At 43.9% G+C, this 24,389-nt stretch overlaps 1 protein-coding gene across 1 annotated transcript in view; it reads left to right on the forward strand.

The window, feature by feature from the left end:
* Positions 1–1,608: 1,608 nt before the first annotated feature.
* Positions 1,609–24,389, forward strand: part of HAO1 (hydroxyacid oxidase 1) — a 44,537-nt gene continuing 21,756 nt past the window's right edge. Inside the window, exons 1-5 of the mRNA XM_055000515.1 lie at positions 1,609–1,822; positions 12,460–12,611; positions 17,336–17,591; positions 20,389–20,564; positions 23,173–23,264. Of these exons, the coding sequence (XP_054856490.1) occupies positions 1,686–1,822; positions 12,460–12,611; positions 17,336–17,591; positions 20,389–20,564; positions 23,173–23,264 (813 nt within the window). The 5' untranslated portion in view covers positions 1,609–1,685. The remainder of the gene's footprint in view (positions 1,823–12,459; positions 12,612–17,335; positions 17,592–20,388; positions 20,565–23,172; positions 23,265–24,389) is intronic.

Consider the following 24,389-nt stretch of genomic DNA (forward strand, 5'->3'; position numbering starts at 1 on the left):
CCAAATCATTTGCATACACACTGGCCTATTGTTGGGGGGGGGGGAGTTGGCTTCAAGTGGAGGAGTGGGGAATCAAACCCGGTTCTCCAGATTACAGTCCCACACTCTTAACCACTACACCAAACTGGCTCTCCAGATTACTGAATGTTCTTGTGCAGTATTTGGATTGGTCACTTCAAAAGCACTGAATAGAGTGGATTTTGGTTTGAAATTAATTTACTTCCTTAGATCTTTGTATGCCATTAAAGGTATTTGAATTAATTTACTTCAAAGGCACATCCCTTTTATTTGATAAGTACCACAACGGTAAGACCCAAGGCTGTAAAGGTAACAGCCAGCCAGCTTTTTGCCAGAAATTTTAGTCCTTCATTAATACCCCAGTTTATGCATGGCTTGGAAATAAATCCCACTATACTCACTGGGGTTTACTCCAAGTATGAATCATAAGAAATGCAACCTTAATCTCATTTATGAAGTCATGATTCTCAGTGATATAATTTTTCTGATACTATCTGAACATAGTGGTACAGTAAAATGCTTCTGGCTATCCCAGTAATCATTCCGTAACAGTCGATGTAAGGGTATGTAACACTGCTTGTAGTTTTTCCAAATTTTATTTACAACTAAGGTCCATGATAAAGACTCCCAGGAAAATCTGAACAGGCGAACAAAATCATCAAAAAGATGGTGCCAGAACCTTTTGTGATGCTAACCTGCCATAGGTATCTGCTGTATATTTAGGATAAGCATTTCACGTCAGCTGGCGCAGTGTTTGTGACTTGTGAGTTCCATATGTGGCGCCTTCCTGCGGAAACCAGTTGTAACTGAGGTTAGGATGGGCAGAAACCCAGAAGGTGTCTTTTTCTACAGCTGCCTTCCATCTGTGAACCTAGGCAGATCATGAGAGGGAGGGCAGGAAGGGTTACATCAGTGCTTAGTTCTCATAGCCCCTTCTTGCATCCCAGGGTAATGCTGATCACCACCTTGGGGTCAGGTAGCAATTTTCCCCAAGGCAGTTTGGCTAGGGATCTTGATTTTTTTTGCCATCTTCTGGGCATGGAGCAGGGGTCACTGGGTGTGTGTGTGTGTGGGAGGTAGTTGTGAATTTTCTGCATTGTGTAGGAGATTGAACTATGATTCTAATGAATTCTCTCCTCCCAGTGATGAGGCTGGTACAATTCCTACAGACCTTCTGGTCTAATCTTTTCCAGAAGGCCTTTTGGATTGGAATTGTGAACTTGTTAAATTTATTCCCCTGTCTTTTCCTCCCAGATGATCCAATGTTAATTTTGTATTGATTCTATAATGCTACTGTTTTTTCCTTGTTGGGAACTCCCTTGAAGATCTGGCGAGTAAATGGAAAATATCTGCGCTGAGGAGTTGCTTGAGCTCAAATTCTGGTAAACCACCTCAACTTTAAATATATTGTGTTGCATGTTCAAATATTTTCTGCTTTGCTCTCTCCTCGATTGATTGACATGCACGAGGGTTGCATCCCTATTGGGCGAATGAGAAATGCATGTCAAAGTCCGAAGCAGAAGTCCAGAATGTCAATATGTGGTTGATTCGTTACTCGGGTTACTTTAAATAGTCTGAACTTTGCTGAGATTTAATGATTCACAGGCAGAAAAAATCACCCGTTTCAAAGAGTTTGAGAAGTAAAACCCAACAAAAGAATCGGCGCCATGTCAGGAAGACCAATTTGTCTTGCTGACTTTGAACAGCATGCTAAGCAAGTTCTTCCCAAATCGGTGTATGATTATTACAGGTCTGGGGCAGATGATCAGCAAACATTAACAGAAAATGTAGCAGCATTTTCCAGGTAAGCAGGGGAGCGAAAGATGGTAAGTGGAGGTGACCTACTTCATACACTGAACCGGACCTCCGATGGGGTGGTGGACGGAGCAAACTGGTAGTAGGAAGCTTAAATGGTTACCAAATCTGTAAATAGTCATTGCTGACTCAGCTGTGCACCTCGGTATTTCAGGGGTTGTTGTGAAATGGGATTCCGATCAAAACTGATTTATACTTTCATCTCGAATCTTGCACTTGGTCCTGTCAGCCTGCTAGAAGGCCAAGACCTGACAAGCTGAGCCCTACCTGAAAGGAGGTAACTGAACTATGAAACTAATGCTGACCAAACTGCGCCCCTTGGTTCCCTCTAGCAAAACAGTGCGTGTGCTTATGTGATAAATTATTGCATGCTTATTAGCATAATGTCTCTTCTTCCCCCTAACATGGAAAATGGGTGCAACAAGCTAGAGGTCAACAACAAACCATAGAAGAAGAGACAATTTGAAAAATTCTCCCCTGCCCCACCCTGCTCTAGGATCTGTACCTTTGGGATTATGAAAACTTTCAGGATCTCAAGACAGCTCATCCCCTCTCTCAACTCCTCTCAACATTTTATGCTCCTGGAGTATATTTATTTATTTGTGTGTTTATTACATTATTTATAGCCCACCTTTCTCACTGGGACTTAAGACGGATTACACAGAGTAAGTCAGTATAATCAACAGGATGGGGCTTCTGATAGATAGTGCCGTAGGATTTGAACTGTAGGAATCTGGAACCTGTCAGAGTTCTGAAACAGAACTGAAGCAAAGTATAAATATTAACATGACGTGTTAAACAATGCTAAAAATTTCATAGGAGACTCTTATTTACAGCAACAACATATTCAGTCCTCATCTGATTGGAATTTGGGGGTAGAGGAGTTTGCTTACTTCTAGTTAATCTACAATGTTGTATTGTTCTGCCTACCCTGGAGTCCCACGCAGGAATAGAGCCCCGACTTTGCCTGTGTATGGCCTGGTTTAACTGCTTTCAGGAGTGACATGAGAGGCCAGCCACTTTACTACTGTACATAGTGACTGGTGGTGGAGAGTGCCCTCAAGTCATAACTGACTTATGCCGACCCCTGGTGGGGTTTTCTTGGAAAGAGACTAACAGAGGTGGTTTGCCATTGCCTGCCTCTGCAGCCCTGGTCTTCACTGGAGGTCTCTCATCCAATTACCGACCAAGGCCGACCCTGCTTAGGTTCTGAGATCTGAAGAGATCAAGCTCACCTGGGCTATCCAGGTCAGGGTATAGAGTAACTAGTGATGCTTGATTTCTGATTGAACAAAAGAAAATTTCCATTAATACACTTTAAATTTGTAAATACAGTCGTTCCCATGTCTTAACACTACTGTAGTTTCAACATTGTAAGTGTTGCAGTTGGAGTGGTAAGACAATTCTTGCTTTTATATCATCATTATATCTAATTCTGAACAGGGCTGTAGAGCATGGGTCAAAAAATCAACACAATTGGGACAGGGACAGACAGGGAGGGTTTTTTAAAAAACCAGCCCGAGGAAGCCCCAAATCTGCAGAAAAATATTGATTTTTTAAAAAAATGCATTTAAAAAAAATCATAGTCACCATGTTTGCTTCTTTAAGAAAAGACTACATTGTGAGACCTTGATTGTCATTTCAGCCAACAAAGATCCCTCCTCAGAGGATTTGTTTATTTCCTCTTCGCCACCTAGAAGGCGAGGTGAAACCTGACGGAGTCTTCGGGAGGTGAAGAGGAAATAAACCCTCTGAGAAGCCATCTCCCCTGGCTCTGTAGAGAAGGGAAATTGACAAAGCCTTCCGATCTGTCTTTTAAAACTCAGCTTCCTGGTTAACATTGCAACTCCCTTCACATGAGCGTCCTCGTGTAATTCGTCTCTTGTAGTTTAGCTCTTAGTATACTACTTGGGCTTCCTCTGAGTTTGTGGGAAATCATGGAGAAATCATGGAAGTACTGTAGCCAGCAGTTCAGGCACCACATCATGTATTTTCTTTCCTTACACGGCCCCTTTTCTCTGTCAAGTGAGGAGCAAGACGCTCTCCTGAAGGTTTGTGGCTCCCACCCAAATGACTGCAGTCTGAGGAGGCTGGCCTTTTAGGGCAATACCCCACAAGCCCTGGCTGCCCCAAATCCCCTCCTACTGACCTTCTAACCCCAATCCATGAGGTAGGTCTGTCCGCCTCCCACTCCTCAGTCTCTGCTCTGCCTTTGTGGAAGTCTGCCGGGAAGTTCCTCTTTACATGTGTCTTAAACACACATTGTCTTAAAGGTGGAGGTGAAGTGGGGATGTCAACCTCCATGTAGTGCCTGGAGATCTCCAGGAATTAGAACTGATCTCCAGACGACAGACGTTAGTTTCCTGGGAGGGAATGGTTGCTTTGAGGGTGGTATTATACCCCACTGGGGTCCCTCACCTCCTCAAACCCTGCTCTCCCTAAGCTCCACCCACCAATCTCCAGGAATTTCCCAACTTAGAGTTGGCAACCCCAAAGGAAGGCTCTGTGGGTGGAAATAATTTTAGCCCATGAAGAAACAGAGAGGAAGGAGCCCGGGGGTGGGGTGGGGTGGGGAGCTAAGAGAAAAATGAAGAGCCCTGATCAATGGTGTCTTATAGAAGACAAGAAAAATCCCCTCACGGGTTAGCTTTCCTAGTAGATACAAAAACACACAAGAGCTTTACAAGCACCAGAAGTAAACGTTGCAGTCTCCATGGTAACCTGATAACCAGTTTGTCGTGGGCTGATTTAAATGTGAGGTTGGCAAGGACAAAAAACTTGCCTGTCTGATTTTGCACGTGCCCAGTGTCTTTAAAAAGTGGGCTTCCCTCCCCCGCCCATACCCATCTGCTCAGTTCCAGAGCCCAGTAGCCCACTGGTATGCTAAGCTCTCGTAGATCTTTTGTCCAAGTGGGAGCCCAGTAGAGTTGTCAGGTCCCCCTGAAGCCCAGCCTGGGAGACAGGGGGGCGGTCATGGGGGGCCCATGGACTTTCCTGACATCATTCAGAGCTGCTGCAGTTCAGTGGTTAAGCGGTTCGGCTGAGAATCAGCACTCTACTGGTTCGAATCCCACTACTGCCATGAGCTCAGTAGGTGGCCTTGGGTAAGCCACTCCTCTCAGCACCGGCTGCATTGTGGGGATAATGACACTAACTTGTTCACCGCTCTGGGTGGGACGCTAATCTGTCTAGAAAAACGGTATATAAGCGAAGTTGTTGTTGACTGTGACACTGAGAGATCTCTGTCGTTTGGTGCTACACCTCTGAAGATGCCAGTCACAGCTGCTGGTGAAATGTCAGGAACTACAATGCCAAGACCACAGCGATACAGCCCGGAAAATCCACAACAACCATTGTTCTCCAGCCGTGAAAGCCTTCAACAATATATCGTTGTTGTTGTTATCATCATCATCATCATTCCCAACGTGACAAAGAAGGGAAGGCCCCTGTGCGAGGCCGATTTGATGAAAATCAGCCCCCAGCAAGGGGCCTTCTCTTCTTTGTCATGCTGGGAATGTCATTTCCAGCATGACAAGGAAGAGCTCTGGAGCGTGTGAGAGCCAGGTGAGTGGTGGTGGGGGGCAGAGGCTGGGAGCGGGGGATCCTCTGCTCCCACTGGAGACTGGTGACCCTATATCCCAGTTTAAGTGAAGCCCTGTGCATCTGCCGTGTGGAAAGGGTAAGTTATTTCTGGCTCCCCAGCATCCCATTTAAATCTTAGGCCTTTTTGGTCACATGCAGTGTTGGGGTTTTGATGCTGCTGTAGGAAACATTCTTGATCTTATGATGGTCTACATATGCGTACGTTGACCTCTGGATAGCCCAGACAAGCCTGATCGAGTCAGATCTTGGAAGCTAAGCAGGGTTGGCCTTGGTTAGTAATTGGATGGGAAATTTCTAAAGAAAATGAGGGTTTCGATACAGAGGCAGGCAATGGCAAACGATTTCTGTTAGTCTCTTGCCTTGAAAACCCCAGCAGGGGTCACCATAGTCAGCTATGACTTGATGGCACTTTCTACCACTGCATATGCCCAACTTTATTTTGTTCATGGGGCTCTGCAGTGTAGGTACGTACTTAGGGGTTTTTTTTGGCAGGAGGTGGTCTTCTGTACAGTGACCAGAAAAGGGGTCTTATTGCTCTACAAGGAGCCAAGAAGTGGCCCCGAAATCCCACTTACCCATCCACAGCAGCTGTTGCCAAACATCTGAGACAACTTGAGAAGTGACCGTGGAGGTAACTTTCCTCTTCCTTTTGTACACGGCTACTGCACATTTCTAAAAGCCTGCAACATAGATGGTGGTTGTGGATGGAGTTTCTGCAACCATTTACCCCCCTTCCCAGACCATGGCTTGCTTTATTACCACCAAGTTAGCGTTGGAGGACTAAAAAAAGATCACCCTCTAATTACTTCAGTTCTTAGCAGATAGAATCTCTTCCAAAATAGTGTTCGACTCGATCATTTATTAGAAAATGGATTTTGTGACAAGGTCACGGAGTTTGTGGTCTGGTGACCCTCAAGGAAATCAATTTGAAATATCTTTTTTCATCCCACTGAATTAGACTGGGAGAAAATAATCAGACCTCAGGTTTGACACCCTCTATCCCTGACTTTTCGAAACACTTTTGGAAAACAAACTGCCCTTCATGGATTAGCACAGGACCAATGATAGCTTGTTTGCCAAAGCTGATGACGCAAGCCAGTCACTGCTTCCCTAGGTCATAGCAATGGGACAGATCAAGCTGGGGTGGGGGTGATGGTAAGAAAGGGAGCTCGCCCTAAGAGCAAATTATGAACAACTGGTAGATTTGAAAATGCATGGTTCAGTTGTTAGCTATAATAGAATACTTCTAGGCAGCAAAAAGTTACTGCTGTGGCTTTTTATGAACAGCCTTGTATCCTACAGTTTCTACCCTGGTGCTTAAGTTGTTTAGAGGTGAACGTAATGTGGTGTTTGCTAATGCCTTTATATGATTATGTTCCAGTCTTTGCAAGGCCTGGTCTCTGCCACACATGTTGCCATGGCTTTGATCTCCTGCCAACATTCATTTGGCTTGTATCGCTGTATCTTCACACCTGGGTTGTCACACTGTGTCTTAACCCCTGAATCAAACTTCAGGCAGTGGGAGTTCTTTTTCTCCTTTCGTGTAAAGGGAGCCACGACTGCTTTGTATGACTTCCCTACCTTGACCAATGATATGATTTTTATTTGTGACCTTGCTTCTAGTTTGAGTTGATCATATGAATAACTAAATCAGAGCTACCCATCAATGAACATAAGAGCAAACATAGAGGGTCCAGTATTATTTTATTTTATTTTATTTTTATTTATGTCATTTATAGTCCGCCTTTCTCACTGAGACTCAAGGCAGATTACACAGTGTAAGATTAGTACAGTATTAGATTCTTCTTCCTTCCTTGTTGATTTGGACCACTTATTTAATGTTGATTTTGGTTTCAGGGTATAAGCATTCAAGAATCAAGCTCCCTTCATCAGAGAGTCTGGAGCTTCACTCAGTGAAAAAGGCTGACTATAAATAACATAAATAAAAATTAAAAATAGTTTCAGCCATGTATGATTAGGGGTATGAAGGCAATATTTGCACCACTTAGGAATGTACTTTTAAAGGAAATGTACCTCACAGTAAAGAGAATAATGTGGACGATGTCACAAAATGCTTCACTGCAGGCAGGTTTTTATTGTTAGCTAGACTTGTTATCATGACACCTGTGTTTTGAAATCATGTTTGTAATGATTTTGTGTGTGTGTGTGTGTCTTTAAATGCTTGATGTGGTATAGATGAAGAGTGGGGGTGAAAGAGAGGGCTGAGCAAGTGAAGTGATTGGTTGATGACTGAGTGTGGGCGGAGTGAACTGCAGTTTCAGTTACTGAGGGGAGAGGAAAGATTCAGTTAGGGCAAGAGAGGCCAGCTGTGTGCAGCCTGAGTGTGTTTAAGCATCTGAGAGAAATATAATCTGTGTGGAAATCTGAATTCCTGTGTGCCTGAGAGAAAACCCATTCATTCTATCTAAAGCAGGCAAACTGTGTGCGCGCCTGAGAGAAAGTCTATGTACACCTGATTTATTTATTTATTTATTTTTAACCCGCCCTCCCCACAAGCGGGCTCAGGGCAAGGTACAACATTAATTAAAATACAGCTTAAAATCAATTATAAAAACAGATAAAATACAGATAAAAACAGATAAAATACTGTGCCCCTTTTGGGGCAACCAGTGGGAGTGGACTCTCCATACCCCTTGTAGAGGGAGACCAGTGGAAGGCTCGGTAATGATGGGCTAAAATTAGCCTCCACCATATGCCTGGCGGAACATCTCCATCTTACAGGCCCGCCTAAATGATACAAGATCCTGGCGGGCCCGAGTGTCCTCAGACGGAGAGATCCACCAGGTTGGGGCCAGGAGCGAAAAGGCCCTGGCCCTGGTAGAGGCCAGCTGAGCCTCCCTAGGGCCAGGGACCACCAGTAGATGTTTTCCTGATGAACGAAGTGCTCTCTGGGGCACATACAGGGAGAGATGGTCTCTTAGGTATGCTGGTCCCAGTCCATTTAGGGCTATATAGGTCAAAACCAACACCTATTGGAAGCAGGCAAACTGTGTGTGCGCCTGAGAGGGAACGTTTAGGTATATCTGTGTGACTGAGCCTATGTAAAGAAACTGTAAGAACTGAGAACTATCTTTGAAACCACCGAGCTTAAGTACTAGTGTGAAACTGATACGCTTCTTGTAAAAAATAAAAGTGTTTGTTTTTGTTCATCCCAGAGTATATGTTATTCCTATATGCTATTCCTATCCTCAACGTCACATAGTCCCATGAAGGAGCTTGATGCTTGGGCACGTTATTAAAAGGGAAATTTAAATTAACTATTTTGGAATATAATTCCTGGTGGCAGCAATCTACCCAGAGGATGTAAGAAGAGGGTTAAAGGCAAAATCGAACTGAAAAGTAAAGGGGGTCATAACAATGTTCTTGTAAGGGTTTGCTTGCCTTATCTTCCTCTGGAGGGCTGGTGTTGGAAATGCACCTGTCTCTTTCTCATGTCGAATGGCAAACTGCTTTTTTTGTAGGTTTCAATGTTAATTCAGACATGATGCCACCTTTTCTTCCATGGAACGAGGTCATTTTTGCTCTTCCTAGATGTGAACAAGGTCTCTACTTGTCCATGGATGGAATATGTGCTCTTTGATGGGTAGGTAGGTGGGGAAGAGTGTTGAGGTCTGGGATGTACGTGCAATATACATTTAGCTTATACCATTTTGGATGTCAATGGAAGTGGTTAGCATCCAGAGGCCTGGCTTGTTGTGTTTGGACTTATCTTGTAGCAGATGATCCCTCACTATTACTGTGGCTTTTTAATTTTTTTAATTTTCTAAACAACAAAGGAGATGCAGAAAAATAAAAGATAAGAAAAAACAGAAATAACCAATGCACCTGGGGAAAATTAAAATACCCTTTACCCTTTATCTAGAGCATGATCACTATACATCATTTTAATATTATGTTCAAGCCCACAACAACCATTCTCAGAGACATTTCCTCTCTCTTCCACTGTCTTGCTATTAAACCAAAAATATTATTATAAAATAATTAACAATATTTATCTTTATACCCCTTCCACCTCCAAATGAATAGCTCATTTTGGCTTTGTTGATCTGTTTTCTTACTACATGTGGTGGGCATTGTAATTCCAGAAATCTTTGTTGTAGATCACACAGATGAGAATCTCTGTCAGTGGGATTGGAGCAGATGCAACTGTAACGTAGAGCTTGGCTGTAGAACAACGGATTGTTTGATGACTGGAGGCATGTAGATATGTTTGGCGACCAGTTGGTTTTGGCTATAAGGTGGTTCTTAAGTTTCCGTTATGTGTTTGTACAGTGGTGTCTAGAAAATGTACTTCCTGTGTGGATTGATTCATGGTCAGGTTGATGGTGGGGTGGAAGCTGCTGAAGGCCTGGTGAAATTCCTCCAGTGCTTTCCCCCCGTATGTCCGGATGATAAAAATATCATCAATGAATCTCAAGTACAAGAGGGGAGCTGGTGTGTGGGAGCTAAGGAAGCACTGCTCAAAGTCAGCCATGAAAATGTTGGCATACTGTGATGCCATGTGGGTATCCACAGCTGTGCCATTGATTTGAAGAAATTGATCATCCCCAAATCTAAAGTACTTGTTGGTGAGGACTGGCAGAGCTTGGTGACAAGGTGACTGTGGTGTTGTTGGAAATAGTGTTCCTAATGGCTTGTATTCCATCTTTGTAGGGGATGTTGGTGTATAGAGATTCAGCATTCATGGTTATTGTTATGTGGAAGATTCTCAACAGATGGTACTTTTCTTAGAAAGTCTGTGGTGTTGTGCACATAACTGGGAGCATTGATGGCAAAAGGGTTGAGAATGGAGTCCACGTATCCAGCTAACCCTGCAGTGATGGTGCTTATGCCTGACATAATAGGACATCCTGGGTTGTCGGGCTTGTGTATTTGGGCAGAAGATAGAAAGTGTCTGGTCAAGATAATGTGCGGGCCCCCAAAATAAGCCCATGTGGTACAGAGTGTAAAGGTCTAATTTTAAAGTTCTACGTGGCCATTGACTGTATGACTTTGGGTGAATCACTCCCTTTTATCCTAATGGACGTTACAGAATTAAAAATGAGAAAGGAAAAACCAGTATTTGACACCCGGAGTTCCTTGTCAGAAAAATGGGAATAAAATGCAGAGTCGCTTTAGCCAAAAGGTAGAAGGGGAATTTGCCTAGGGCAGTGATGGCGGACCTTTTTGAGCCCGAGTGCCCAAACTGCAACACAAAACCAACTTATTTGTTTCAAAGTGCCAACACTGCAATTAAACCTGAATGCTGAGGTTTTAGTTTAGAAACAACAACTCATACAGTTGTCCGAAGTAATTAACATATTTTGTCTTAAAAGAGCTCCCCCCCATGTCACAAATGAAAGTAAAGGAGCAGAGCAGAATGAATGCAAGCAGCTTGTGTTCCTTTGGAGCTCAGCACCACTCGCCTTGCACTCATTCATTTTCTATCTATCTCTCCCTCCCCCCCCCCGTCACAAATGAAAGTAAAGGAGCAGAGCAGAAGGAATCCAAGCAGCTTACTGTTCCTTTGAAGCCCAGCACCACTCGGCTTGCGCTCGGAGGAAAAGGAATCACGTGGGCGGGGCCAAAACCCACATCACCTCTCTTCAGCTCTACTGGAACGTTCCTGTGCGTTCCGGCTCCAAATGAGCCCTGGGAAAAGGAATCACGTGGGCGGGGCCAAAACCCACACCACCAAATAAGCCCTGGCTTGCATGCCCACACAGAGGGCTCTGCGTGCCGGCTGTGGCACACGTGCCATAGGTTCGCCATCACTGGCCTAGGGCCTACCACAATTAGGATGCACTGAATGCAAGAAACTCTGAACACACTACGCAGTAGTGTACTGGGCAGTGTGGACAGAAGGCAATTTGAACTGAGTATGAATATGGGAGTCCAGTATACCCATAATGGGGCATTTTGCCTGTTTCCCCAAACCCAGAGCGAGCTTTGTAACAGGTACTTTGAGAACAATGTATCTTGCACCAGTGCCCTTTAGCTTTTCCAGATCTTGGACTTATTGAGCATGGAACTAAGTAAGCTGCAAGCATGTAACGTCAGACTCGTGTGACAGGAATAGGGCTACCAAATCCCCCCAGTGGGGGTGGAAGATTCCCTGCTCCCAGCCTCCCCCCCACTGCCACTCACTTGGCTGGTGGTGGGGAGAAAAGACCTGGGGAATGGTCCTGTTTGGCAAAAAACCTTCTTCCCACTCCCACTGGGTGCGATGATGTCACTTCTAGACCAGGCCTGCCACTAGGCGCAATGACATCACTCCTGGAGTGATGTCATCACACCTGGTGGGAGTATGCCTGCTGCATGTGCATGTGACAAAGATTCCAACAGCGCCCCCTCACACCGGGAGGATAAAGGGACCTGGCAGTCCTCAAGAGGGGAACCAATGTTATAGCCTCACCAGTGTCAAGGCTGGACTGTAGGGGGAGTCTGTACTGTACAGGAGGTGTATTGTAGTGAACTGTCCTCTCTGCCATGGAGTGACAGCTCCTCACTGTTCTCCTTCATCTCCCAGTGCCTCTGCAGAGGCGGACGGCATGATGCCCTTGCTTGTCTATGCATGTGTATCAGCAGCAGATCTTTCCTAAAGGCTGCCAAATGATGATGGTTCTATAGGGGTTTGCTGCCCAGCAAGTTGAGGTGATCCTGTGGATCCTGAACTACCTGTGGATCCTGAACCAAGGGCTGAAGACCACTGAGCTCCCTCCCTTCCCAAACTCTGCCCTTCTCATTACCTAATGCAACTTCCTTTTCCTGCAAGATCTTCACTCATTGGCACGTGCTTGTTAAATACTGGCTTGCTTCCCAGAGCCACCAATTTTTGCTCAAGCTTCTCTGGTTCCTGTGCTCAATGGCTTCACGTAATCTGTAACAAGCTGTGTCAGAACTGGTTTAATTTCAAAACTTGTGCCATCCAATTGGTTTTGTTCCATGTGTCTCATGTACCAAGCAAATATTTAACGTGGCAGTCGTCATTTGACAGTTGGGCCCCGTTTCTTTTTGCGCCAGACTGAAACTGTATCCCCGGATGCTGAGGGACGTGTCTGCTGTGAACCTGTCGACTTCCATCTTGGGACAGCGAGTCAGCATGCCGATATGTGTCGGAGCAACCGCCATGCAGCGTATGGCTCATGAAGATGGTGAGACAGCTACGGCAAGAGGTAAGCTGCAGCAACAGACAGTCCTTTTGGGAAACAAAATGTGGGTCAACAATATGTCCTTCCTTGGTTATTGAAATTTTATTTTCTATCGGCTCAAGTCTTTGATAGCCCTGTCACCACTTCTGCATGAAATATCAAAGGAAACAAACTGGCGGGAATTAGTCACCAAGAGATTAGTTACGATAGCATTTGTTTTTCTTTCTACTTCGACAAGCAGGGGGGCCTACAAGATGAACTTGCCTTGTCTAATGCTCATGATATTCTGCGAGCCAATCGGAGCGACGTTCAGATTGCACTGAGCAACTGGAATATCTGCTTAAATCTAAGTTTGTAGCTGCTTCTTGGTTAGAAGCAGATTATCAGCTGATCTCTTATTCTCTGGGAGTTGGTTTCGTACTGATGGTGGCAAATAGCTTCTTCCTGTAAATACACACAAACAGGTTGTGAACAGCCTATTGAAGAATTGGCTACGTGATTACCACTGGCGAATGAGAAGTGAGCTGAAGGGGTTCAGACATCCCTGTTCGAATACTCGTTTCCAGCACAGAAATATATTTTATTTCATGTTCTCAAATCCTTTTCCTTCTTCTCCAATAAATAGGAGTTGCAAATGATAGTACCTAACAAGCTGTTTTCTCGAGCTCCCTCTGGTGGCCAACTGAAGCCACAGCACCAGGATTTGAGCGAGGCCTTTGGATGCTTTGAGATACGGTTTTACAACATAAGAGTAATATTTTTCATAATTTTAGAAGAAGCTGCATGTTGGGAAAACAAATATTGTAGCTAGCCCACTACAAAGGGATGATGCTTGGAGCAACATGGTGATTAGATTATAATGTATGTCCCATAATAGTTTTTGGTGCTACTGTAAAAATATCAAGTATAATAATTTGCTACATATTTTTCTATTTTGAAGTGGCAGAGAGTTCCAAAAGAAAGCGTTACATAATCCAGAGGCCACTGAACACTTACAACGGCTTTGAATATTTGATTCATTGACCTAAATAGAAGCAGAACATAGTAGAAGAATGTAGTATAAAAAGAAATGCTGGATCCCTAGGGAGAAGGTCATAAAACACCAAAGTGTATTGCCATCTTCCTAGTAGGCTTGCCAACTCTGGGTTAGGAAATTCCTGGAGATTTGGAGATGGAGCCCACAGAGGGTGGGGTTTGGAGATGGGTGGATTCTCAGCAGTGTGTAAAGCCATAGAGCCCACCCTCCAACAGCTGGCCACATGTCTCAGGTTACAGAGGGGGATAGACGTGGTTAGCAGTTTGTGTTGGGAAATCCATCGTGGCTCTGTGGCAGAGGACCTGCTTTGCACTGAGAGAGTCCCAATTTCAATCCTTAGCATCTCCAGTTAAAAGGACCAGGTAGCAGCTGGTGTGAAAGATCTTTGCCTGAAACCCTAGAGAACTCCAGTTAGTCAGTAGATGACACTGAGCTTGGTGGGTGACCACCGAGCGGCTGAGGGCGGCTTCGTGTTCTTTCTAAGACATTCTAAGAGCAGGTAAAATAGAAAAGAGTCCAGTAGCACCTTTAAGACTAACCAACTTTACTGTAGCATAAGCTTTCGAGATTCACAGATCTCTTTGTTTGAAGCATCTGACGAAGAGATCTGTGATTCTCGAAAGCTTATGCTACAGTAAAGTTGGTTAGTCTTAAAGGTGCTACTGGACTCTTTTCTATTTTACTACTACAGACTAACACGGCTAACTCCTCTGGATCTAAGAGCAGGTAGGCACCCAACATGGATTGTTGCTGGCTGATTCTGCACACATTGGATAATGCACTTTCAATGCACTTTATCAATCGTTTGAGGTGGATTTTTTGTTCCGCACACGAAAAAATCTGTTCCAAATGATCTATAAAGAGGATTGGAAGTGCATTATCCAACATGTGCGGAACCACTCAGTGTTAGGAACAAATCACAACCCCTGCAGCAAGTGACCAAATAGAATGGGAATGGAACTCTTCCAATTGTTGGCATTATTTCCAAACTTCCTAGTTTAGTTGTATTGTCGAAGGCTTTCATGGCCGGAGAACGATGGTTGTTGTGGGTTTTCCGGGCTGTATTGCCGTGGTCTTGGCATTGTAGTTCCTGACGTTTTGCCAGCAGCTGTGGCTGGCATCTTCAGAGGTGTAGCACCAAAAGACAGAGATCAGACACCAAAAGACAGAGATCAGACAGAGTGGTGACACTGAGAGATCTCTGTCTTTTGGTGCTATACCTCTGAAGATGCCAGCCACAGCTGCTGGCGAAACGTCAGGAACTACAATGTCAAGACCACGGCAATACAGCCTGGAAATCCCACAACAACCATCTTCCTAGTTTAGCATCATACTTGTTTCATATAACCCGCCCCCCCATGGGAAAAAGTTTTATGTAGTAACTCACCCCACTGTACGGATAGTTCTGACTGCATGGAGTTGCCCCCCACACAAGCCAAGTGGCTATCTGGGGAATGTGTTTGCTAAGCGTGAGATGCTCCATGCCTGTTTGGAGTTGTTTGTCTGGTGAGAGTTTTTTGTGCGTGTTCTCCCTGCTTGGAGCCATTGTGAGATGGAACTATTTCCAAAGATGATCTCTGTTGATGCTACTATGGAAGGCAGACAAAGCAACATCCATAAATTATCGAAAAATGTCCCAGGTCAATGAAGGAAATCCGTAGCCCTTCAGTAAGAACATTTGCTAGAAAAATAGCAAGATTCAAGTCTGATAGCACGTTAAAAACCAACAGGATTTTCAAGGTATAAGCTTTCAAGAATCAAATCTCCCTTTGTCAAATTCAAGTTCTTTTCTACTTGTATCCGATGAAGAGAGATTTGGCTCTCAAACGCTCATATCCTGAAAATTGTGCTGTTCTACGGCAGACCAATACCCGCCTGAAACGATCTGCGAGGAGAATGTTGCCATGATGAAGTCGATGTTCCACATGGTGGAGCTATAAGACCTTAAGTAGAAAACCGTCCTCCTAAACAAGACCGTCAATGAAGTAGCTAGATCGGATGTAACCAACATAGCAAGGGATTTTCTTCCCACCAAGGGAGGATCAAGATGCATTTTAAAATAAAAAAATACGTAACTGGTACAAGAGGAATGACTTGCAATAATACAAAACTGGAAGGAAGTTGTGGTCCCTGTTCTAATCCAAGCATCACATCACCAGGGGTTAGAATGCTGGACTAGGATCTGTGATCTGTGATTTATTTATTTATTTTAAATTTCTATTCCGCCCTCCCTGAGAGCGGGCTCACACAAGTTCTAATCTCTATTCTGCCATAGAAACGTGCAGAGTAATCTTGATCCAGTTCCACACGGTCAACCTAACCTATCTCACAGTGTTGTCAGTATTGTTGTGAGGATAAAATAAAGGAAAACAGAAAAATGTAAGCCATTGGGAAGAAAGGTGGGGTATAAACAAAGTAAATAGCCCTGCATATTGACAGCACTACGTTTTTTTAAGACGCAGCCATGAAATAGGAAATATAGGATTGTGCACTGAAACCTGGATGTAGCTACCTGAGAATCCTAGTGAAAAGTAACTATATAAAACCAGGGGTAATTTCGTAGAAAAAGAACTGGAGGAATAATTTGCATAACTCATCAGCATATGCCACACCCCTTGACATCACTGGAAGTGAGTCGTTGGCATAACTGATTTGTGTGTGCCACACCCTCTGACATCACCTATCCTGGCTGTTTTGGACACAATCCTGGCCTTTCAGGGCCGAAATTGGGCCCAAAATGGCAAAAAGGGGCTGAAAAGGGCCGGAAAAGGGCCCAAAATGGTCAGGATTGGCCTGCTGCTGAGCGGGAAAGGGATCCACCATCCATCAGAGGCCCGATCCGGGCCGTTTCAGCCCCAATCCAGGCCAAAACGGTCCCAAAATGGCCGAGAGTCAGGTGGGCAGGGCCACCTGACATGTGACCTCTTTGGGGAACTGCTGGAACTGCGATCCTGCGTGTTCCCCCTCGAAATGAGCTCTGTATAAAAGTGAAATCACAAGATTTGGATGGGAAATAAACTTGGGATTTTACTATGTTTTATTTTGTAAGCTGCCTTGGGCAGATTGCCTGGAGAGGCAGCACAAAAATATGCTAAATAACACAAGTGCCAAGACATTTTTTTTTAACACACAAGAAATCCCTTTGTGCTTCTACCTCTCACCTCTCTTTCTAGTTGTTGAACACTCTCATACGTGAGTTAAGGGAGTGGATTTTCAGCTTGCTTTGTATTAGTTTAGCCAGTTCCTCTTGTGTGGAGCATGCGATGATTTCAGAAATACAACTGACTGCTCTCGGTGGATTCCTTTTCGACAACGACAAAGAAAGAAGAGAGATAGAGGCATCAAGGGATTTTCAGCATGTTAAAAAAAGTGTCTGTACACTTGCTGGCTTGCTTGATTTATTTAGAAAAATTTTATGCTGCAGCTCCTGGGAGCCTGCTCAAGGCAGCGGACAAAATCGAGCATAATAAACACATAAAACATGATAAGTTGTTAATTAAAGCCCTACATTTAAAAAGTTTCAAATGTCACTGAGAGGTCCAGGAGAATCAGCAGGGGTGTGTACTCCCCCCCCGCCACTCTCTGAACGAAGATCATCAGGGCAACTGAGGCAGTTTCCATCCCAAACCGAGGCCTGAATCCCAGATTTAAATGGATCTAGACAGGGTCTTGCGTGTCATGGCTGAACATTCACTTCCTCTCTGCTCTTCAGCTTGCAGATCGATGGGCACGGGGATGATGCTGAGCTCGTGGTCCACGTCCTCCATCGAAGAAGTTGCGCAGGCAGCTCCAGAGGCAATTCGCTGGATGCAACTTTACATCTATAAAGATCGGGAGGTCACCAGGTCCCTCGTGCGGCGTGCAGAGAAAGCTGGCTACAAAGGCATCTTTGTGACTGTGGACACGCCCCTTCTCGGCAAACGTTTAGATGATGTACGCAACAAGTTTCAACTCCCTCCACATCTGAGGTATGTGTTGGTTGTGCTGCAATATTTTTGGTTGAAGTATAGTTACTTTTGGCGTTTTACACCCAAGCATCATGTCCCTGTGGTCATAACTGGTTGTTCAGTATGACTTGTATTGAGTGCCAGGTATAAAGCTGCTTTTACAACACCTACTGGTGGTCCCTGGCCCCGGGGAGGCTTGACTGGCCTTGACTAGGGCCAGGGCCTTTTCGGTCCTGGCCCCAACCTGGTGGAACACTGTCTGTCGATACTCGGACGTGCCAAGATCTTTTATCTTTTGGCAGGTCTGCAAGACAGAGATGTTCCACCAGGCATATGGTCGAGGCCGGTCTGGTTTCCATCTGACAAGCCTCCCTACCAGTCTCCTGTTAAGAGGGGGTTGTATAGTTTCTTCACATACACACCCTCTCATGAGAAAATCTGAACAGCTCAAACCCCCTCCTCTGCACTTTTTTTTTTAATAATTTTTTTAAAAACTAAAAGATAGGGGGTACAGAATAAAGGGGATGGGGAAAAGAAAATCATATTATATATCTCTAATACATTGCACTGTACAATCTACTATATTTTTTCAATGTGTTCTGCAGATCAGCCACTTATTTGCAAATTTTTCCATTCATTTTAAATAATATCCATAAAAATCTTCATCCTAACTAAAAGCTAGGTTTCTTCAGATTTCCTCTGTATCCAGCTATAAAATGGATCCCAAATGTCATTATATATTGTATTGTCCATCTCTTTCAATAAACTTGACAGTTTATCCATTTCAGCTGTCCTCTGCACGTTTTTTTTGGGGGGGGGCAAGGACTATCGGAATGTGCTGCAATTTGGGGGGTACTGTAGTTGATGTGATTTTATTGGTTTTATTGTGGAAATGTATTTATATTAGTATTTACTGTTTTATCCTTCTTGTGACCCGCCCTGAACCCGCTTGTGGGGAGGGCGGGCTGAAAGTCAAATAAATAAACAAACAAGATAACAGTGGATATTAAACCAGGTAAACAGTGAAGTGTCTTTATACATAATGGTCAAGACCGAGCCCCTGTGCAGAACAAAAGAGCCATATAGCTGGACTGGTTATGGATGAGGGGAAAGTAAGTCCACACTCAGCTCATTAAAAAAAAATATTAACCTGTAGTTTGGCTCAAAGCCAGTGGCCATCAATGCGTCTTATTGAAGCAAACTGCCTAAATGAAGTGTTGTATGAAGAACTTCTTTCTGTGTGTAATAATATAAAGGGTACTCAGCCCTTTCGGAGCACCTGCTCCTGGTCAAATGATAGAAGACACCCTCTGCTACTTATTCTAACAGCTTGTTTAAATATTTCATTTATTTATCTATAGTCCATCTTTCTCACTAAGACTCAAAGCAGATCAGAGGGTATAAAACAATGTAATCCAAATAGGACTTGGTTTACAAAAATGAGAAACAGCGCAATAAAGTATCAGATATGATACATTAAGTGATGCAGAAAACGGAATTACAAAAGCAGTCAACACTTTCAACAAACGCATAGCACACACAGTGGCAAGGACTCCAACCTTGTTCTCTTTATAAAAGCACCTTCCTGAACCATTCTGTTATACCACTGCCCTGATACCTTTATACAAATGCTCTCCGGAACAACTCTGTTTTACCTACTTTGCAGAATGACCAAAGTGGGGGGGGGGCTTCCTGACCACCCCTCAGGCAGGCCACTTCATAAGGTGGGGGCCACAACAGAGGATGCACATGCAGAGGCAGCTATTAGGGTTGCCAGCCTCCAGGTGGTGGCTGGAGATCTCCCGGATTAGAACTGACAGAGATCAGTTCACCTGGAGAAAATGGCTGCTTTGGAGGGTGGACTCGATGGCATTATACCATTTGGAGGCCCCTCCCTTCCCCAAACTCCGCCGTTTCCAGGCCCCACCCCCCAAATTTCCAGGAATTTCCCAGCCTGGACCTAGCAACTCTAGCAGCTACCAATCTTGCCTATTTGCTAGGTGGCACCTACAGCAAGCTTTGCTCCAAAGCTGTCATGGCAAAGCATTGCAAGACAGAGGGTACTACAGCTATGTGGATCTAAAGCTATGAACAGTTTTGTATGTGATAACCAGTACCTTGACTGGAACCTGGTAACTGATAGGCAGGCAATAGAGGGACTGCAGAATATGTATAATATAAATAATAATAAATATATGTGTAATATAAATAATAATCGCCATATAAATGATGGCGACTGAGCTGTGGCGTATCAAATATCAAACCGACGAGAGTATCGGGGTAAACAGTAAGTATGCAGAAGAGAACCCGCAAGTACTTACCAAGTATCCCCTTAGATGTTAACAATAAAGATAAGCCTTTTAACAATTGCTGTTTATGCAATTGCACTTTATGAATTTTTTGTGCAATATGTCCACCCATTTGGGATTAGCACTTTAGCACTAGCACTTTGTCGGTTCATTGGTATGTATCCTGTATGAGATGGTCTGCTCAATATGAAGCACTTTTAAGAACTGACCCTCTTATTAGTACAGAGAGTTACCTTGGTAAGTTACATTTGTATGAACTATAACAGAAGTGTTGAAGTTGTTATTAGTAAAATACCCAGCAATTGTTATTGTTATTATCTAAGGGGATACTTAGTAAGTACTCGCAGGTTCTTTTCTGCATAATATCAACTATCAAGCAACGCATTTTTTTTTTAGAAAATGAATATTTCACTGTGGATTGTGTTAATGGTGGTTTGGAGCTGAAGTTGAGTGGGGCTTAGGGACTGTTTTGTCTGACTGTGTTTTCTGAAACTTTTTCTTAATTGCAGAATGAAAAATTTTGAAACAAATGATCTGGCGTTTTCATCTGAGAAGGGCTACGGAGAAAACAGTGGCCTGTCTGTTTATGTTGCGGAAGCAATTGATCCGTCGATTAAATGGGAGGATCTCAAGTGGCTCAGAGGTCTGACTACCTTGCCAATTGTTGCTAAAGGCATCCTCAGAGGTTTGTTCAGCTGGAGTGAAATGTAACTTTTGTGGGCTATTGAAAGAGATTTATGCTGCACAAGAGAGTGGAGAGAGAGAGAACTTTCCTCCCTTTCCCAAAAAACTGTAACTCAGGGGCATCCAATTAAGTTGATGGGCAGCAGATTCAGGACACACAAGGAAATATATCTTTACACGAGTGATTACGATGTGGAATTAATTCTCAGAGGATGTAGTGATGGCCACAGGCATAGATAACTTTAAAAGGGGATAAGACAGATTTATGGAGGATAGGTCTACCAGCCATGGTAACTAAAGGGAACCTCCACATTCAGAAGTAGGGGTGTGCAGCCCGAAAATATTTGGGTTTCCTGCTTCGGCTTTACCCGAAGCAGGAAAAACATTCGGGAACACCCGAAACCCAAAGCGGCAAGCTGTTTCGGATTCGGGTGTTTGAATCGCTTTGGAATGCTCTGTAAAGATTTGGAGCATTCTAAAGTGACTCAAGGGGCTGGGTTTTCTCCCAGCACCCCCACCCATCACCCCCCTGCCCTTTTAAGCACAGGTCCCTTTAAACTATCAGCTGGCAGGCGGCAGGGGGGATCCCACCCAGCTTCCTGCCAGCTGATAGTTTAAAGTAATGCTGGAATTCTATCAATGTGTTGTATGCATGGGGCCCAATTCTCCTCTGGATTGCATGTAGGTGGAATTCAGAGACTTCTTCCCATTACTGTAACAAATCAAAAAACATTTGAAAGCATTGATAATTACCGTGATCATATTAGTTTGTTTACAATAAACCTCTCTCGGGAGGAGAGCTACTCTTGGTGGAATTGAGCACCAGTGAGCTGGAGAGCTACTCTTGCAGTCACTCTACACGTTACTTCTTTTACGAGTTCTCCACAGAGCCAACCTGTGCTCCACGCAGACACACGTCAGCTTGAGGATTGGTGTCTATAAAAAAAAAATGACCGCGGGTAACTTCTTTTGTATGGGTTCTATGGGGCTAAATTTAGGAAGCAAACTTTCACACAAATGGAATTTAAGGGGGAAAAAATTCCCAACCTGTTAACAATTATTACAATACAACTTTTTTTTTCTTTTCTTTAATCATACTTGTAAGTGCAACCATGCGGAAATTTCAGCAAACAATGTCTTTGAAAATCACTGAAGGTAAACATTTCACCTTGTAGGATCCCACTAAGTTAGGGGTCTCAGCCAACAACCTCCCACTTAAGGAGTGGATCTACAAGTCAGATGCAGTGATTGATCAGCTGTCAGTATCAAAATCTAAGGCAGGTCCTTGGTATAAACTAATCAAATTTGACCATTTAAGATATCCCTACCTAGACAGTATTTCTCATTACAACCTCAGAGTGTCTTTCACTGCTCTGAGCTTCCAGATGATGCAGACAGCTCTTTTGGCAGGGCGTTATTCTCACACCCCTATGGAACATCGCACCTGCATTTGTGGGTTACCTACAGTGGAGAACCTTTCCCACTACCTACTTTATTGTCCATTATATAGTGTACCCAGAGCAAAATTCTTGGCCAGAATCCTATCAGTCACAAACACACATTCTGAAATTGAGAAGATTATGTTTTTGTTATCTGACACTGATAATCATGTGTCCTATAGAGTCTCTGAGTTTGCACTCGCAGCCAAAAAGATAAGATCTAAGGTGGTACTGAACGAGGCTGCTTCGTGATTCCTGGGATAGTTTGGCATACTGTACTGTTTTAATTCATTTTAAGTAACCTATACAGACTGTGATAATGGATTTAATTGTTTATTAGTCGAAGTTTGGTATGTTGTGATGGCCTATGGCTATAGACAATAAACTCTTTGGAACTTACTAATTATAACGCATATACATCACTTTTAGTTACTATTGTTCACATATAACATGTTTTTGATTACCTTATTCAAGGTGATAAGAGTATGTAAAGTGTTATCAAGCTCCCAGCAGCCATCCTCTTCCTCAGCTGCCTAGCTGCAGATACTAACTCCGCCCTACCGGGCTAAACCAAATTAGCTCATGGATGTTACACATGCAAAAACTGTGCGGGGAGGGAGAGTTTCCCCCTTTCTGCTGATGCAAGTGCAAAAAATGCCTCCACATGGAGCAGCAGAAATGGGGAAATGTCTCCCCTCCATAATGTAATTGCATGGGGGGAAAAGCTTGGGAGAAAGGCAGGAGCTCTGAGCCCATTTGCACGCTTTCTGAGCCCATTTGCACGCTTGTTTCCTTTATAAAAACGAATCCCCGAGGAACACGTGTTGGCTCCATAGAGAACTTGTAAAGGAAGTAATGTGCAGAGTGACTGTTGGTGGAACTGAGCACCAGTGAGATGAGTACATGCCAGACTTCTGTTAACAGTGCTGAGGATATCAAAAGAGCTGCAATAGGGTGCCCTTGGGTGTGGGAGACGATAGAACAGCAAATTCGATTCACTGTGTCCTTATTAATTCCTTAGGTGCTAAACTGAACAAAAAAAGAATGAAATCTTGGGGGTTTTGTGTTAATGGAAGAGGTTTTTATGGATTTTGTAGCCATCAAATTGACAGCGGTTGTGAGTTCTAACTTATAAAGGGCAGATTATTATTATTATTTTTTACTTCCTAGCTGATGATGCTAGGGAAGCAATGAAGCATGGCGTAAATGGAATCCTGGTATCGAACCACGGGGCACGCCAGTTGGATGGGGTTCCAGCCACGGTGAGTATTACAGGAACCATTCATAAGAAGCTGGCAAATTTTCAGAAGTCAAGCTACAGCAGATGAGGCTTTCATAGGTGCTGGTGCGTTTAACATTGCAAGTGTATTGCAATATTGCAAGCCTCCGGCCGGCTTAGTTTTTCAGAAACTAGCTCTGAGCAGAGGAACTTAAGTGTGGTTGGCTTTTGGTATTGCGGTCAAACACCTGTACACTTTTTAGGATTCATTTCCAAAGGGAAGTAAAGAGAAAGGAAGCTAGACCTTGGGGATTTAGTAGTGCTGTTTGGAATTAGTTTCATGCAGTAAGATAATAAGCTTTGCTTAGTGTGATGACTGTGTGCGTCTTATGTGCCGTCAAGTCACTTCCAACTGTGGTGAAGGAATAAAGCATGAAGGATTGAAGGCAATCTTTGGTAGTCTTGGGTTCCATCTGGCTGGTGCACAAGCTATTATGCAACAGAGGGGGGTCTAATAACAAAAACAAACTAGATGCTCATTTGGACATTCTGTTTGTACTGGTTAATTATTCCCTCTGATGTGATTTGGAGGGCAACCAGTGTAGTGGAGAAGCAATTTCCTTTTGCCTACATTTCTCATGTTATGACCTCTGTGGCCCAGGTGAGTCCAATCTCACCAGATCTTGGAAGCTAAGCAGGGTTGGCCTTGGTTGGTACTTGGAACAAGGAAACATCAAGGAAGTCCAGGATCGCTATGCAGAGGCAGGTGATAGCAAAGTATCTGTTTGTCCCTTGCCTTGAAAAACCTTTGGGTTTCCATAAATTGGCTGCAACTTAACAGTACTTTACATACACACCCATTTCTTACACCTCAGGAGAACTTACTGGTCTGTTTATGGAAACTATTCCTAACATTTCATCTTCATTCCAAGATGGTCTCACAATGAGGAGATCAAGGTTATTCCTTCTTGAATATCCTAGGTTAGGAGAAAACCACCCTAAATGATTAGAACAGAGCAGGGCTCATTTCGAGGGGGAACACGCAGGAACGCAGTTCTGGCAGTTCCCCAAAGAGGTCACATGTCAGGTGGCCCCACCCACCTGACTCCTGGCCATTTTGGGCCCATTTCAGCTTGGATTGGGGCTGACATGGCCTGGATCGGGCCTC

Source organism: Eublepharis macularius, chromosome 1, assembly GCF_028583425.1.
Source record: "Eublepharis macularius isolate TG4126 chromosome 1, MPM_Emac_v1.0, whole genome shotgun sequence".
NCBI lineage: Eukaryota > Metazoa > Chordata > Lepidosauria > Squamata > Eublepharidae > Eublepharis > Eublepharis macularius.